Source organism: Podarcis bocagei, assembly GCF_964188305.1.
Source record: "Podarcis bocagei genome assembly, chromosome: 2".
NCBI classification, from domain to species: domain Eukaryota; kingdom Metazoa; phylum Chordata; class Lepidosauria; order Squamata; family Lacertidae; genus Podarcis; species Podarcis bocagei.
In genome coordinates, this window is record NC_138126.1 from 88,592,481 (window position 1) to 88,606,559 (window position 14,079).

At 44.9% G+C, this 14,079-nt stretch overlaps 2 protein-coding genes across 3 annotated transcripts in view; one reads left to right on the forward strand and one right to left on the reverse strand.

The window, feature by feature from the left end:
- Positions 1 to 569: 569 nt before the first annotated feature.
- LOC308579430 (RING finger protein 11-like) lies at positions 570 to 6,571 on the reverse strand. The gene is made up of 3 exons (XM_081180560.1): positions 6,197 to 6,571; positions 3,491 to 3,660; positions 570 to 1,997 (listed from the first exon to the last, which is right to left on the reverse strand). Exons 1-3 carry the CDS (start codon positions 6,554 to 6,556, stop codon positions 1,826 to 1,828), a joined length of 702 nt encoding a protein of 233 aa, XP_081036686.1. The 5' UTR covers positions 6,557 to 6,571; the 3' UTR covers positions 570 to 1,825.
- A 2,747-nt stretch (positions 6,572 to 9,318) lies between these two features.
- Positions 9,319 to 14,079, forward strand: part of TNPO2 (transportin 2) — a 31,821-nt gene continuing 27,060 nt past the window's right edge. The window contains exons 1-4 of one of the 2 annotated variants that reach the window (XM_081180293.1): positions 9,319 to 9,475; positions 11,971 to 12,086; positions 12,454 to 12,529; positions 13,470 to 13,619. In XM_081180293.1, coding sequence (XP_081036419.1) covers positions 11,988 to 12,086; positions 12,454 to 12,529; positions 13,470 to 13,619 — 325 coding nt within the window. In that variant the 5' untranslated portion in view covers positions 9,319 to 9,475; positions 11,971 to 11,987. Of the gene's footprint in view, positions 9,476 to 9,823; positions 10,002 to 11,970; positions 12,087 to 12,453; positions 12,530 to 13,469; positions 13,620 to 14,079 lie in introns of those variants that run through there. The other variant, XM_081180294.1, reaches the window with a different exon arrangement.

Consider the following 14,079-nt stretch of genomic DNA (forward strand, 5'->3'; position numbering starts at 1 on the left):
GCAACGGTAAACATGAAACTTGTAGCAAACCAGCTACAAATCAGGCCCTGATGTGACTGCAGGAGAAGCAGCCTTCAGGAACATAGTTTGAATTTTATCTGCTGCTCTACTCCATTTCCCATCTCCTGTCATCCCTTTAAGACAACAACTACACTGCTCCTTATTAGTTGTTGCTGTTCCTTCAAGGCAAGAAAGCTCTCTAGGGAACTGGGCTGCAGCTGCTGCTCTGCTCACCACCTTTGGGATCCTGCTATTGAAAAGTGGTTTGTGATGTAGCTTAGAAATCAGCTGCTGCTATTCCTTTCCTGGGACAATAAGGAAAGAGGAAGGGCCCAAGTCTCAGCATGGACCTTGCAACTCTAAAATTATGCCTGATCAAAAATGGACTAACCACCAAGTCCATCTTTTGCAAAAGACATAAGGTAGTACAGAAAAGAAACACTGATGATTGACCAGTAGAAGAAGTCTCCTTGTCAAGTGCTGCTGACATTCATTTTAGCTGGAAAGAGTGATGGGAGAAAAGGGATATGAGCAGTCCGCTTTGCCCAAATACTTATTTCTACAAGGGATTATATGCAATCTATTTTATTTCCATTTGAATGCAACACACATCAGTTTTACTTTCAAGTGCTAGATCCTTGTTAAGGACAATGCATAATCAGAAAAGCACTTTCACGCCTCTCCACTTGCAAGGCAATAAACAGCATGACTAAGGGAAGCCTTTCCAAATAGTGGGCTTGCTGCATGGCATTAATCGCTAGCAGTTTCTTAAGGGACAAGAGTCTTCATTTTGTGTAAGGCAAACAGAGTAAACATTGGGCAAACAAACAGTTTCTTTACCTTTACAATAGCGCACTTGAATGCCTTAACCCACCATCTGTAGAGGAGGCTTTTGTACTTCATCACTAACTTACTAAAAAGCTGTTATTTAACAACTCTTCTGTCTCCACCTTAAAAGCATCTTAAAATCTTTACAAGCAGAAGAGAGGAAGTGAAAAGTATGTAGCGTTCACTCTTAGTTGAAACATGAACCTTTAAACAGAAGCACTCTGACTCCCAACTACAGAAATCAAGCTCAAATCTCCCTGCCAAGGTCACTGCTCCAAATTGCCCCCACAAAGAACTGAGACAAACCCCTTAGACTTGTTTTGTGCATTGTAGCACAAGTGCTACCGGGTAAGATTTCAATAGTGGCCAAGCTTTAAAGACGCTTGTTTCCCACCTGGTTAAAAGAAGCATTTGTGGGGTAACGGAGAAATGCTTTAAAAAAAAACAACACTTCTCAAAACATCCAGACTCTGCCACATACCAACCAGAGTTGATGTGACAATGCTAAAACTCCTTTTCTGGATTTGAAATTAGAAGATCTTTGCAACCAGTGTTAGCTTTAAACAACTCTCTCTTTTTGGTCAAAGAGTTGCAGTCCCCTCCCATGTAACACCCCAGACCTGTACTTGATAACTCAGTGGGGATTTAAACAGGTATGTGGGTAAGAATAGTCCTGAAGAACAATCTTGATCATCTTGAAAAGAAAAGAAAAAAACAGCATTTGTGGGTGGAGTGAAAGGACAATTCTTGCTTTGCCATTTCGCCCCCAGTCTCCACCTACTCTGGTTACAATTCTCAAATATGGCACAAGTCAGCCTTTAGCACAGCCAGCCAAGCTAGAATGGTTCTGTGTTGTCCTCAAGGCCTGGGATCAGATTCTCTGCCATAGGATCTTTGGTGTATCCCAGAAGTGTGCAAATAAAAGTGTGTGCCACATCCCAGCCCCCCACACAGCCAGAGCCTGGAAGCATTAACAAGAGCAGGGCACCCAGCCACCTCAGTTAGTCTCGTAGGAGGACAGAAGAGCAGCGTCAACTGGCTCCATGCAAGAAGGGCAGGTGAATGATCGCATCAGCCAGTCATCAATGCAGTGAACGTGGTAGATGTGCAGGCAGGGCAAGAACCGGATGGGGTCTCCGTATACAAAATCCAGCATGCAGATCACACACCTGAAATGGGCAGAGAGAAAAGGAAATGTTATTAAAGACACTAAGATGGCTTCTAAAACTTCTCTCTCGCATTCCCCGCCCAATTTGCCACCACGTGGTAAGTTCAGGTATCCCAGTAAAGAACCACTTGCTGGCAAGTCACCTAGTCTCGCCATTCCATTCTTAACAGTGTCCAATACTGGTTGTGGTGCTGGAAAGCATGCAAGCCTGTTACACACAGAGCGCTCTATCTTAAATAGTTTGCTTCTGACTTCCAAGGTTCAAGGATGACCCTCCACCTACATCTATTCCAAAACATGGACATTACCCCAGCTGAAAGTTGCTGCTGTATATTCACATTTTATTGGATGTTTTTAAATACATGCTGTCTTCATAGCAAAGAGCTCTTTAAGGTTAGATGGATGCAGAGGCTGAAGAGAACAGTATTTCACTTTAAATATGATGCATGTTAATTTCACCTTGTGTTATATAGTTGGGGAAAATATTGCTCTGTTGGAAAAATGATGGTGGGGAAGTAACTTTTGCCTAAATTAACTTTTGTATGAAGTCTGAGGAATTGAGGCAAATTGGGGTCTGAATCTACTCAAGAGATCTCAACTCAAATATGAAGTTTCTGACTTAATAAAAATATGTACAGTGGTACCTCTGGTTAAGAACTTAATTCGTTCCAGAGGTCCGTTCTTAACCTGAAACTGTTCTTAACCTGAGGTGCCACTTTAGCTAATTGGGTCTCCCGCCACCACGCAATTTCTCTTCTCATCCTGAAGCAAAGTTCTTAACCCAAGGTATTATTTCTGGGTTAGCGGAGTCTGTAACCTGAAGCATCTGTAACCTGAAGCGTCTGTAACCTGAGGTACCACTGTATATTGTCCCAAAGATCAACCTCCACACCTGAAGACGAAAGTAGCCAATGTGACACTAACTTTTAAAATGGGATCCAGGGGGAATCCTAGAAATTACAGGCTGGTTAGCTTAACACCTGTCCTGAAAAAACTGGTAGAGAGTATTAAGGATAAAATGACCAAGCATATAGAAGAACAAACCTTACTAAAGCAGACAGAAAGTGGAGTCCCACAAGAATTAGTATTGGGACCTGTACTTTTTTTTTATTAAAAAGAAACCAAGCTAGACCAGTTAGGTGGCCAAGTTTGCTCATGACACTAAGTTGTTCAGGGTGGTTAAATCATAAAGGGATTGTGAAAAGCTCTAAAAGAACTTCTCCAAAACTGAGGGAACGAGCAAATAAATGTAAAGTAATGTGGTCTGAACTGGTAGTGATTGACCAGGAATCAGACCAGGGATAGTCAACCTTTTTATGCCTAAAGTCATCATTTTTAAAAACCAAGAATTGGACAGTACAATATACCCATATTCCATTTTGGAAAGGGAATTGCTACACACTGTCAGTGGGATATAAAGGCTATATATGCATCTACTAGCAAATAGTCTCAGTGAACTGGATAAACACAAAGCATTGCACATGGAAAACATACTCTTTGATTTTCTTTTCCGATGGCTCTGTGCCTGGATCAAATATTCCTTTGGGAAGATGTTGAATCAGCCCAATCCTCTGAGCTATACGGATCTGCTCCTCTTCTGTTAGTTGTGTGGCAAGACGTGCCTGGCTGGGCGTTGGGTGATATACTGGAATTGGTGCATGTTCCTAGAAATGCAGAAGACAGAGTGGCTGAGTGATTGCTACTCTTGTAACCAGCCAGTAATCAAATGGAGATAAACCCACACTCAACATACAGCAATTCAGCCATCAACTATTCTTTCTTCACAGACCCCTATATCACTCCAGTAGAGCTAGTTATTCAACATATTTCCACAAATGTGGCAAAACTAAATAACCCTGCAGGCTCCTACAGTTACATACTTAACTTTTTGGCATATGCAAGCTGAAACTGTCAGATAATATCTACTCTGTAGTACACCAGATGGGCTAAATCATGGTGCTATCATGTTTCTGATTGGCATTTTAAGTTTTTACAGGGGAGTGAGCCAGCAATTGCTAACTAACTAAACAGCAAGCGCATCATTTGCAGATGCATAAGAAGCCCTTCTGTCTGCTCTGGACTCTGGTGTTGGGATCCTTGCAGAACTAATTAACTCACCATAAAACAATCAGATCCATCTCTTGCTCCTCTATTTTGGGATGTATCTAGACAAACATTTATTGTGAGACAGTGGTCCAATAATATACTGTTAGCTTGGAATGCCCATGCCCCCAATTGCTTTCATGCAGCAGAATGCCCTTGCTCCCAAGCCACTGCATTTAAAATGAAGACATTTTAGCAAATTGCAAGTTGCCCCCATAGACATGCATTAAATTACTGGTCTCTAAAGCAGATGATAATTGTTAGGAACACTGCCCCAATCAAGATTTGGGACACAAGAATTGCAGTGCTGGTTGAAATCAATAGTCTACCTAATTCAGCATTTTGTCTAAAAGTGGCCAGTCAAAAGCTAAAGAAGTTCAGAAGCAGAACATGATGGTAGCATCCATTCTGTGTTGTTAGTAAACATTATCCAATCATCTGTGGTACACTCTTCTTAAATATGGAAATTCCTCAGTGTATTTATCATTTATTTCCTTTACAAAGCAATCTATAATATAATAGTGTAGGGATTTTTGTGTGTGTGAAGCAGGTTTTTCATTTGTCTAATCTGCTGCCTATATGTTTCAGGAGGTAGCCCAAAGAGTTTCTGAAATTAATGTGAATAAATTCCCCACACATTCTAACAGCCATCTTCCCAAGATCCACTCTGGTACTTTGAGATATGGAATCCTGATGTTTTGTTCTAGCCACCCTTTTAAACTAAGTTTGTGCTGCCTTTACCTTCCCCAGGTTTCAAACAGGATGAAACCACCAGAATTTCCCTCAGTCTTTCCTAATTCTTCTTCCATAGACTGTCTGTCCCCACATTGGAGAATGCTACTCTGCAGGTATGGCAGCTTGCAAAAATGCCAGAGAAACATGCAGCTGATCCACAATAAACCTCAGACATGGGAAAGTTAATATCAAAGGCACACAGGACAACTGTTGAAATGGACAAGACAAAACAATCATGAGTGTTCTATGTCATTTTTCTGCAGAAAGAGATAGTGGTGTTATGAAATCTGACTCTGCATTCCTGGTTACCACAGCCTGGAACTCAACATCTTCTAAAGATTTGTCAGGATGGTTGAATGCACACCTAGCATAAGATAGCCTGGAGTCTAAACATTTATTTTCAACCAAGCCTATTTAGTAATTGATTGGTTATGTTCAGTACTGTACTGCTCATTGATAGCCATTTCCCACATTAACCCAGGTTTGCCACCAAACATACAATTTGTGGGGCTGCAGTCAATCTTGGCCCACCGACAAACATACCTGTATGGTGCCTGTACTTCAAAGCAGGTCCTGTCACATTTACATTCTACATTATATGTTGTATACTTCATCATGTGGAGCAGTTCACAGCTCAGCATGAATTTGGGTCTCCTCACTTCAGATCCACTGTTCAGTTCTTATAAATCACACTGCACTATTTCTGTTCCCCAGTTCTTATCTTCTATAGCTGACTTGTGACTTTGAGTTCTTCACCCTGAATGCCCACCACGACCACAGCCCTAGTCACACAACTCACGCTTCCATAGCTTTTTGAGAGAACCTTGACCCATGACCTCAGACTCACACACCACAGTCCAAAGGTTAAAGGGCAATACTAATGCCAATGCAAAAATATTGATTATCTTTCTGTGCTTGACACTGTTCTGTCTCCTGCTCAACATTGTACATCCATTCCCAAGTCAATACTGGGCTTAACTCACCCCAGTAACATCCACTCTCCAAGTGACTGTAGGGCGAGAGGGCATCAAGCCCCATTCTTGTCTCCTTAGCATACCTGGATGAGGTCGGGGGTCTCCACCCTAATCTGTTATCCCAGTTTCTTTCTATAGCTACTGTTTCAGCTCACCCCGCCCTATTTACCCCAAGAACCCGAAGCCAATACCCGACCCCTGCCCACCCCCTAAAATGCCACCCGAATTTCCTCGCCCCATATGTCGGCTTCCTACTCCCTTGCGTAGCAGAACCCCGTAGGCTACCCAGGGCTGGCCCCGACGCCCAGCACCGCAGTCGGCGAGGCCTGGGGGAACCCGCCCCACAGCCCCCCTTTCGCCCTCCGCCCCGCAACCCCCGACCCGCTACCTGGTAGGGGGGCGGCGGGACAGGGATGGGCGGTGGAGACGGATCCCCAGGCCCAAGGCTCGCCCCATCGCCGGTAGAGTCGTTGAGCAGCGACAGGTCATCGGCCGCCTGCGAGGAAAGGCAGCCCCCCATGCTCGCCCGAGCCCGCCCGCTCGGGGCCGCTGCCGGGTCCGGCCCGGGCAACCTCCCTCCCCCAGCTCCGGAATGGGAGGGGGCACAGGGGAGGAGCGGCGTGTCGCAAGTCTTATCGGGAAATGTAGTCCTAAACACTGGATCTCCGCGCTTGCGCAGTGTGAAGCAACCCGACCGCGGAGGGATAGGGCGTAGCAGCGGCAAATAGACGGAAAGGTAAACTGACATTCCGATAGGCACGGTCGTTTCCGAGCTCCTTCGAGCGATAAACAAAAGAAGCACATTCAAACGGTATTACTGCTTAGCTTTAATTAAATCTGAACATTTCTAGTCCATAACTATTCATCTAATTACTAATTTTCATGTTTCGGTTGTGATCTACATTATGTCGGAAGTAAATAGCATAAAAAGGTAGACCAACCAACCGAATTGTTCTTGAATGCTCGGGCTGAGAATCACATCTGAACCAGGAGAATCTTACTTCAATATTACGTGTAAAGTTTAAACTGTCTAAATCCTGCTCGATGCATTGATTTGTTCCGGATTAGGAGACCAGGGTTCAACACCCCCTCCCCCGCGAAGCCCACTGGGTGATTTTGGACAGCACACTGCCTTGCTGCCTCCTCTACCATACAGGATTGCTGGGAGGATTAAATGCGGGAGGTAGAGAACCATATCTATCACCTTGAGTGCTTGGGAGGAAAAGTGGGATATGAATATGCTACTTATATGACAGTGAATTTTTACTATGAGCCCTTGAGTTTTCTGTAATGTTCATCATAAGTTGTATCCAACACAGCTGTTCATTCATATAGACTTCCCATCCACTCCAACTCTTCCCCCACCTTGCCATGTGCTCTCAAAATCTGCTCTGGTGGGTTTTCCAGAGCAGACTATGGGAGTAGCATGACCTTTGGCCTTTAACCATCTGTGGCCTTTTAAAAGTAGGTGGGAAGTATTTAATGTATTTTTCTTCTTGGTTTTAATGTGTGTGTGTGTGTGTGTGTGTGTGTGTGTATATATATAAAGGTAAAGGGACCCCTGACCATTAGGTCCAGTCGCGGACGACTCTAGGGTTGTGGCGCTCATCTCAGTTTACTGGCCAAGGGAGCCAGTGTACAGCTTCCGGGTCATGTGGCCAGCAATACTAAGCTGCTTCTGGCGAACCAGAACAGCACACAGAAACACCATTTACCTTCCCACTGGAGCAGTACCTATTTGTCTACTTGCACTTTTTGGCATACTTTCAAACTGCTAGGTTAGCAGGAGCAGGGACCAAGTAACGGGAGCTCACCCTGTTGCGGGGATTCAAACCGCCTCTGATCAGCAAGCCCTAGGCTCTGTGGTTTAACCCACAGCGCCACCCATACCTCGAGTTGCGAACGTGATCCATGCAGGAGGCACGTTCGCAACCTGCAGCATTTGCAACCTGCAGCGCCGCATCTGCGCACACACGTGACGTGATTCAGTGCTTCTGCACATGTCATTTTGTGTTTCTGCGCATGTGCGAGCACCAAAACCCGGAAGTAACCCGTTCCGATACTTCCGGGTTCGGCGCAGTCCGCAACCCAAAAACGCGCAACCTGCAGCGTTCGTAACCCGAGGTATGACTGTAGTCACTTTGGGTTGCCCTGGGAGATAGGGAGACTAACAAATATAATAAAAAAAAAATTCCTTCCAGTAGCACCTTAAAGACCAACTAAGTTAGTTCTTGGTATGAGCTTTCGTGTGCATGCACACTTCTTCAGATACACACAAGGTGCTACTGGAAGGAATTTTTTTATTTTGACTATGGCAGACCAACACGGCTACCTATCTGTAAATATAATAATAATAATCCCATAACACAGAATCATCAGCCTGATATATCTCTCCGTAGCAGCCCATGCATGGACAGTTACCAGGTATTGTCATGTACTGTACAAGAAACATATATGCAATAAAAGAGCACCATACATGTGGCAATCGAACAGCCTAGCCCTAAGCATTGTCATATCTTATACAAACAAGATTAGTTTATAATGAAGCTGTTGGCAAATGTGACAGCCCGGTAGCCTATTTGGAAGCAAGGATTTGCCCCTGAAGCATGGGTGTAGCCGGGGGGGGGCAGGGGGGAGCAGCTGCCCCCACAAATGAATAAAAATACATAGCTAACTGAGGTTCCCCCCGCTAACAAAAATCCTGGCTACGCGGGTGCCCTGAAGCCCCCTACCACGGGGTTTGTCCATCTTTGAGCAGGCGGCCATGATCTGTTGCTTGCACGGGGTTGCTCCCCGTGTGGTTTGTTTGTTTGATCGCTCCCAACTCTGTAATCTTTTTACGTTTCTCTGCCAACATTATTTGAAGATAGCACTGCATATGCTCCGTAGAACGTAATGGGCACGCCTCCGCCCCCTCCTCCAGAAATATGCATCCACAAGACTCCAGAAGCGCCCCGCTCTCTTATTTCTTGTACCGACAAAACGCGGCGCCTCCCCGCCCGGCTCGGAGTCCGGGTCAGGCTAGAGGCGCCAGCCCGGCCACGGGGGCGGGGACAGCCTCCCGCGCCCAGCGGCCGCTTGAACTCCTTTTTCCCTTCAGTGACACCGCCTGCTACACTGAGCACGGAAAGGCGCCCGGTGGCTCTTTGAAAAAGACCTGTTTGCTTGCGTTTTTAGGTAGAAGCTCTTAGTTTTCTCTCAGCCAACGGAAGTTTGCGCCGGGAGAAAAAACAAGCGAAACGAAATCTGTTCGGGGTGACAACGTGCAGCTGGGCGACATAATCAAGCCTCCCGCCGTCTGGCTTTGCAGCGCTTCATCAGCGGCCAAGTTAGGTTGCGCGACGTGACGTCAGCCGCCTGCCTCAAGGCGCCGCGCTTCCATCCGGACTAGCGGACGGAGGGAGGAGAGGGCGTGGCTACCGCCCTTTCTCCTGAGCCACGTGACGTGCTTGCTTTGCCCTCGTCTATAGACGTGCGCGAGCGGGTCCTCTGCTCCTCCCCTTTTTCTTTCTTTTTTTTTGTTGGTCATAGTCACGTGAGTGGCAGAGACGGCGGCCGGCCCGGCTCATCGCCCGCGTGTCGCGTTCGTCTTGCCGCCCCCACCTCCTTCTTCCCTCCTTCGGCGCCGAAGCCGCGGCCTGAACCTGGGCACGCGGGAACCGGGCAGGTACAGCGCCGGGGTTCCCTGGGCGCGCGTGGGAAGCTCGGTGGTTGGGGCGCGCCGTGAGCGGGCGTGTGAGGGGATGGCGCGAGGCTCCCCCGGCTTCGGCCTAGGCAGGGATTTCGCGAAGGCGAAGCCTTCAAGGAGCCGGGCTTGGGCGGCTGGCTGGCTGGCTGGCGGGGGTTAGGTCGCCCAGCGGTTGAGGAGGCAGGGCGGGAGAGGGGCGGAATCTGAAATGGCCCGGTCGTGGGCGGCGAGGCGGGCGGGGGGAACCGAGTTGGCCGGGCCTGATCTGATTGGGGCGAGACGTTGCCGGCTAAGCTGCTGGGCTGCTCCGGCCCAACATGGCTTTGAGGGAGGGGCGTGAGGGCTTCCGCGGTGGTCAGCGGGGCCCTGGGCAGCTGCGCTTACGCTTCCTCTGTGTGGGAGGTGGTGCTGCAGAGCCCAAGGCGGGAGCCGGGAGAGCCTCGCCGAAGAACTGGTCGCCCGGCACGCGCTTAAACAGAAAGAGCCCAGGCGGACCAGACCAAAGGTCCCTCCAGCCCAGCGCCTTGTTCTTAAAAGCGACTAGAAAGCTCAAGCAGGGCATCAACCAACCATCTCCCATTATACGTTTCGTCCCCACCCAGGAGGCAGCTGGTACTTAAAAGCACACAGCCTCTTAAGCATGGGCGGGGGGTGGGAAGGCCTTCGGTTTGGTGATTAGAAACTGTTGGTTTATCTGTCACCTCTAATATTTACATCTCTGAGATGACGGAAGATAAGGTTACAATCTGGAATTGGAATAGATGTGCTGGAGAGTCCCGCATTTTGGCTCGGCTCTTTTTGGCTCTCACCTGATACCTTGTACAGTACTCCATTTCCTTGCTGTAAGCACGTGTCTCCCCAACTGTGTGGAGTCGTTGCACGGTCCTATTTCATGCCCTCATTCTGAAGTATTAAGAGGATGTCCAGTCCCAATGTAATGGAAGCAAAATAGCCCTGCTTGTTGATCATAACTGTTCACTCCCTCAAAAATCAAAATTGGAATAGATGTGCTGGAGATAGGGGAGTGAAAAGCTTTCAAAATGATTTGTATGGATGGGCGGGTAGTTTCTGGGTATCGACTGGATTTTTAAAAAGAGGTGAGTACTCTCACACTTGAGTGTAATAGTTGTGGCGCACTCAACCTCTAATACATTTTGAAGAGTCACAAAGGCACAGTTATAGGTATTGGATTGTGGAGTGTTGTGTCAAAGGCCTTATTAAGTGGATGCTTGTGGAAGTTGTGCAGTTACATTTCATGTGGAAATCAAAACAATAATAGGTGATCTATATGAGGAAAAACATTTTGCTTGATACAAAATAGCATATTTAGACCTTAGAAAATATGTCTTAGAAGCAGAGCATTGCCGGAAGTTGTCAGAATTGCATGCCACAAATGGGTAACAACTAGGCATTATATACTGTAGTATGATACATGTGTGATTACTAGTATCAAACAAAGTCATCCCTCACATCAACGTCCTTTGCTATCTTTAGGTATATATTTCATTCATTTTAGTGCAACCTTTCTACTATATATTGCCATAGGGCTGAGCCTTGAGCAAGTTCCTCCCAAGTTCTATGGATGCTCTCTGATGAGTCATACATAGATCTTGACTATGCTGCCAAAAATGGGTTTTCTAGCACTTTCTAAGGACCTTGCTCTGTTGCATATCTTTTTTGGTAAAACTTATTTTTAAATGTTTTCATTTATATTGTCTTAAGCACAGTGTTCAAAACTCCCATTGTTCTAGGCGCCTTTTGCGACAGGAAATTTCATTAGTGTAAGCAGTTTCTAAGCTCTGGGTGCTGTACTGTGCCTAAGGTTTCAGATTAAAACTGTAGAGTGGAAGGAAAGGAAGACCTTTTTCTGCCTCCCCACTTCCAGCTACTCTCTGAAGACTGGAGGACCAGACCATGAGAAATATTTTAGCTGCAGTTCATTTATTTTCAGCTTTGTATTGTTATAAAAAGTGTGCCCAGACATTCCGTTTTTGTGCCCATAGCCTAGGTTTAAGCTGCCATTTAGCTCCTAGCTATAACATATCAGTTTCTAACACTGCTTAAGTGGTCACATTTGTGCTTGTGGAGAAGTATAGCAACTTATGCATGTGAAGTCCATGTGCAATATTGGATAGTGGACAAGTGTTTCTGGTACATGGGAAATCACTCCATCTATGATGTTTGTGCAAATCACTGTCTCTCCATCTTGCCCACCTCACAGTTATGGATCTAAATGAATCCTGTCTTTTGTGGGCCTCAAATACCAGTTTGCCATCTGGCTTGTACAAATATAAGCAAGCATTGGCTGATTACCTAGGTTACCTGAATTTTGATTACAAGTGAAGATGCTCTCAGATGTGTACAACATGCAATTTTCTTCTTAGTTTGGTGATGTTTGCAGTCATAAGACAATGAGTTGAAATGTAGCTCTGCTGTCATGCTAATATACTATATTATTCTTTATCATTCTACAGATAGGCAGCTTCCCATCATGGACTGGCAGCCAGATGAACAGGGCCTCCAGCAAGTACTTCAGTTACTCAAAGACTCCCAGTCTCCAAACACAGCAACACAGCGTATTGTTCAAGATGTATCCTTGAATAATCAAAGTTGCCATAGAAAGTGGCATAAGAGAAAACATTTCTCATGAACTGCAAAGGGAGCAGGAAACAATAAGCTGTGTTATATCTAGTAAAACAGTCAGAAGTAAATTGTGAGATAAACAAATGTTATAGAATAGTCTATCCTTAAATTAAATGATATGTTTGGGAATGTGAGCAGGAACAGGTGCATTAGTCTTGGAAACTATATTGGATCAGTATTGTATGAGAAGAGAAAAGTCCAACATTTTTAGCATAAGAACATTTGAAAAATCAGTAAAATCATTATGTGTAGAGTCTTGAAAATCCTTTATTAGTAGAAAATTTTAAGAATTGATTCTTTAACAAATGTTACAGAAACTGAAGCAGCTGAACCAGTTTCCTGATTTCAATAACTACTTGATATTTGTATTGACACGACTGAAATCTGAGGGTATGTCCATTACATCTGTCACAATGAAAGTTTGAGAAAAATGTGGTGGTATCTTGCCTTTATTGTATAATATCAAGGATTTAACTGCTAATTTAGAATTATGGCAGAATAATGTATTTGCTTGATTGATACCTGTTTTGCTTCAGAAAGTACTATCTGGTGTAAAGGTTGAAAAGGGTTCCCTTTGGTGCTGAACTAGTAATTGTTTTTGTTCTCTGTTCTGCCTTGCTATGAAAAGTGAGTCAAATTCTAGCAAGGAATTCAACTGTCAGAATTTTGCCAGCTACTGCTTATCAGACATTGATAATCTTTGTCTTTTTTTACAATGATTATACTGCTTTCTTTTGGTGGGAGGGGGTGCAGAAAGAATGTAAGGATTAATATGTAAGTTTGGTTTTGGGTGTCTGTGTGTGTGTGTGTGTGTGTGTGTGTGTGTGTATTGAAAGGGTCTGCACAGGAGGGTAGGAATGCAAGCCCATTGTAAACACACAGATGACCAGTGAGGGACCTTGTAGATAAAGATAAAGGTGCTCTGTTTCTATGATGACCAGAGGTGTCCAGTTTTTAACTGCTTTTTAGCCATGCCCAAAGAAATGAAATTATTTGGATCAGGTGTCAACAAATGAGGATCATAAAAATTTGATTGCAACAAAGTGGAACATTATTTGTATTCATATACAGTTCTAAAAATGCTAAGGAACTACAGTATGTAGGATGAAAAAAATGCATAACGCTTGTTGAGTTCATGAGTAAAATCCTATCGAATGACTGCATTACTGTTTCAGTTCATGATAATCAAGGAATATCTAGTGATCCTCATTTCCCCCCTGCATCTCTTCTTAGGTCACCATTATTACTGTGGGGTTGTTGGTTCCTTCCTGTGTACAGTATATTGGGTCTTAGAGAATTAATTTCTTTTCTCCAAAATCTTTCTAAACAGATGAGCCAACTCGTTCTCTGAGTGGTCTGATCCTGAAAAATAATGTGAAGGCTCATTACCAGAGCTTCCCCCAACCTGTTGCTGAGTTCATTAAGCAGGAATGTCTTAACAACATAGGGGATGCTTCCTCTCTTATTAGAGCTACCATTGGTGAGTACTGGAGAAAGGGTGGCAGGGATTGGGGGAAGCATGTGTTTGTGTTTTTTCAAGGAAGTCGAAAAAACATTCTTGAGTGTTCTTGAGTAGTGTTTGTACTCTTACACTGGGCAAAGCATTTGCAGGGTGGGAAGAGAGTTACATTAGTGTTTTCAGTGCTGTTTATATTTTCAATGAGAGATAAGTTTCTTAATAGCAGGTGCTGCTCTTACTTGCAGTTAATTCAAGTAAGTGAATGGGAATTTTACTAACTTTTGTGTAGGTGCATATGTAAATAGTAGATGATGCTCATGAACATGGTGAAGCGAGCTGAGTGTAGTGGTGGGAAGGTTGACATAGGACTATGATATTAAGGTCGTGTGTGGGTGAAGGGATGTCTGTCTCGTGGCAAATATGCTTGTGTAAGCTGCAAAATATTCTCTTTTCCCCTGTTTCTTGGCTTCCTCAAACCAAA

Coding starts and splice junctions, on each gene's coding strand:
- LOC308579430 (XM_081180560.1), bottom strand. CDS start 6,556: ATGTCAGTTTACCTTTCCGTCTATTTGCCGCTGCTACGCCCTATCCCT. Junction 3,661..6,196: donor TCCCGCCGCCCCCCTACCAG/GTAGCGGGTCGG, acceptor CTGCATTTCTAG/GAACATGCACCAATTCCAGT. Junction 1,998..3,490: donor TCGGAAAAGAAAATCAAAGA/GTATGTTTTCCA, acceptor TGCCCATTTCAG/GTGTGTGATCTGCATGCTGG.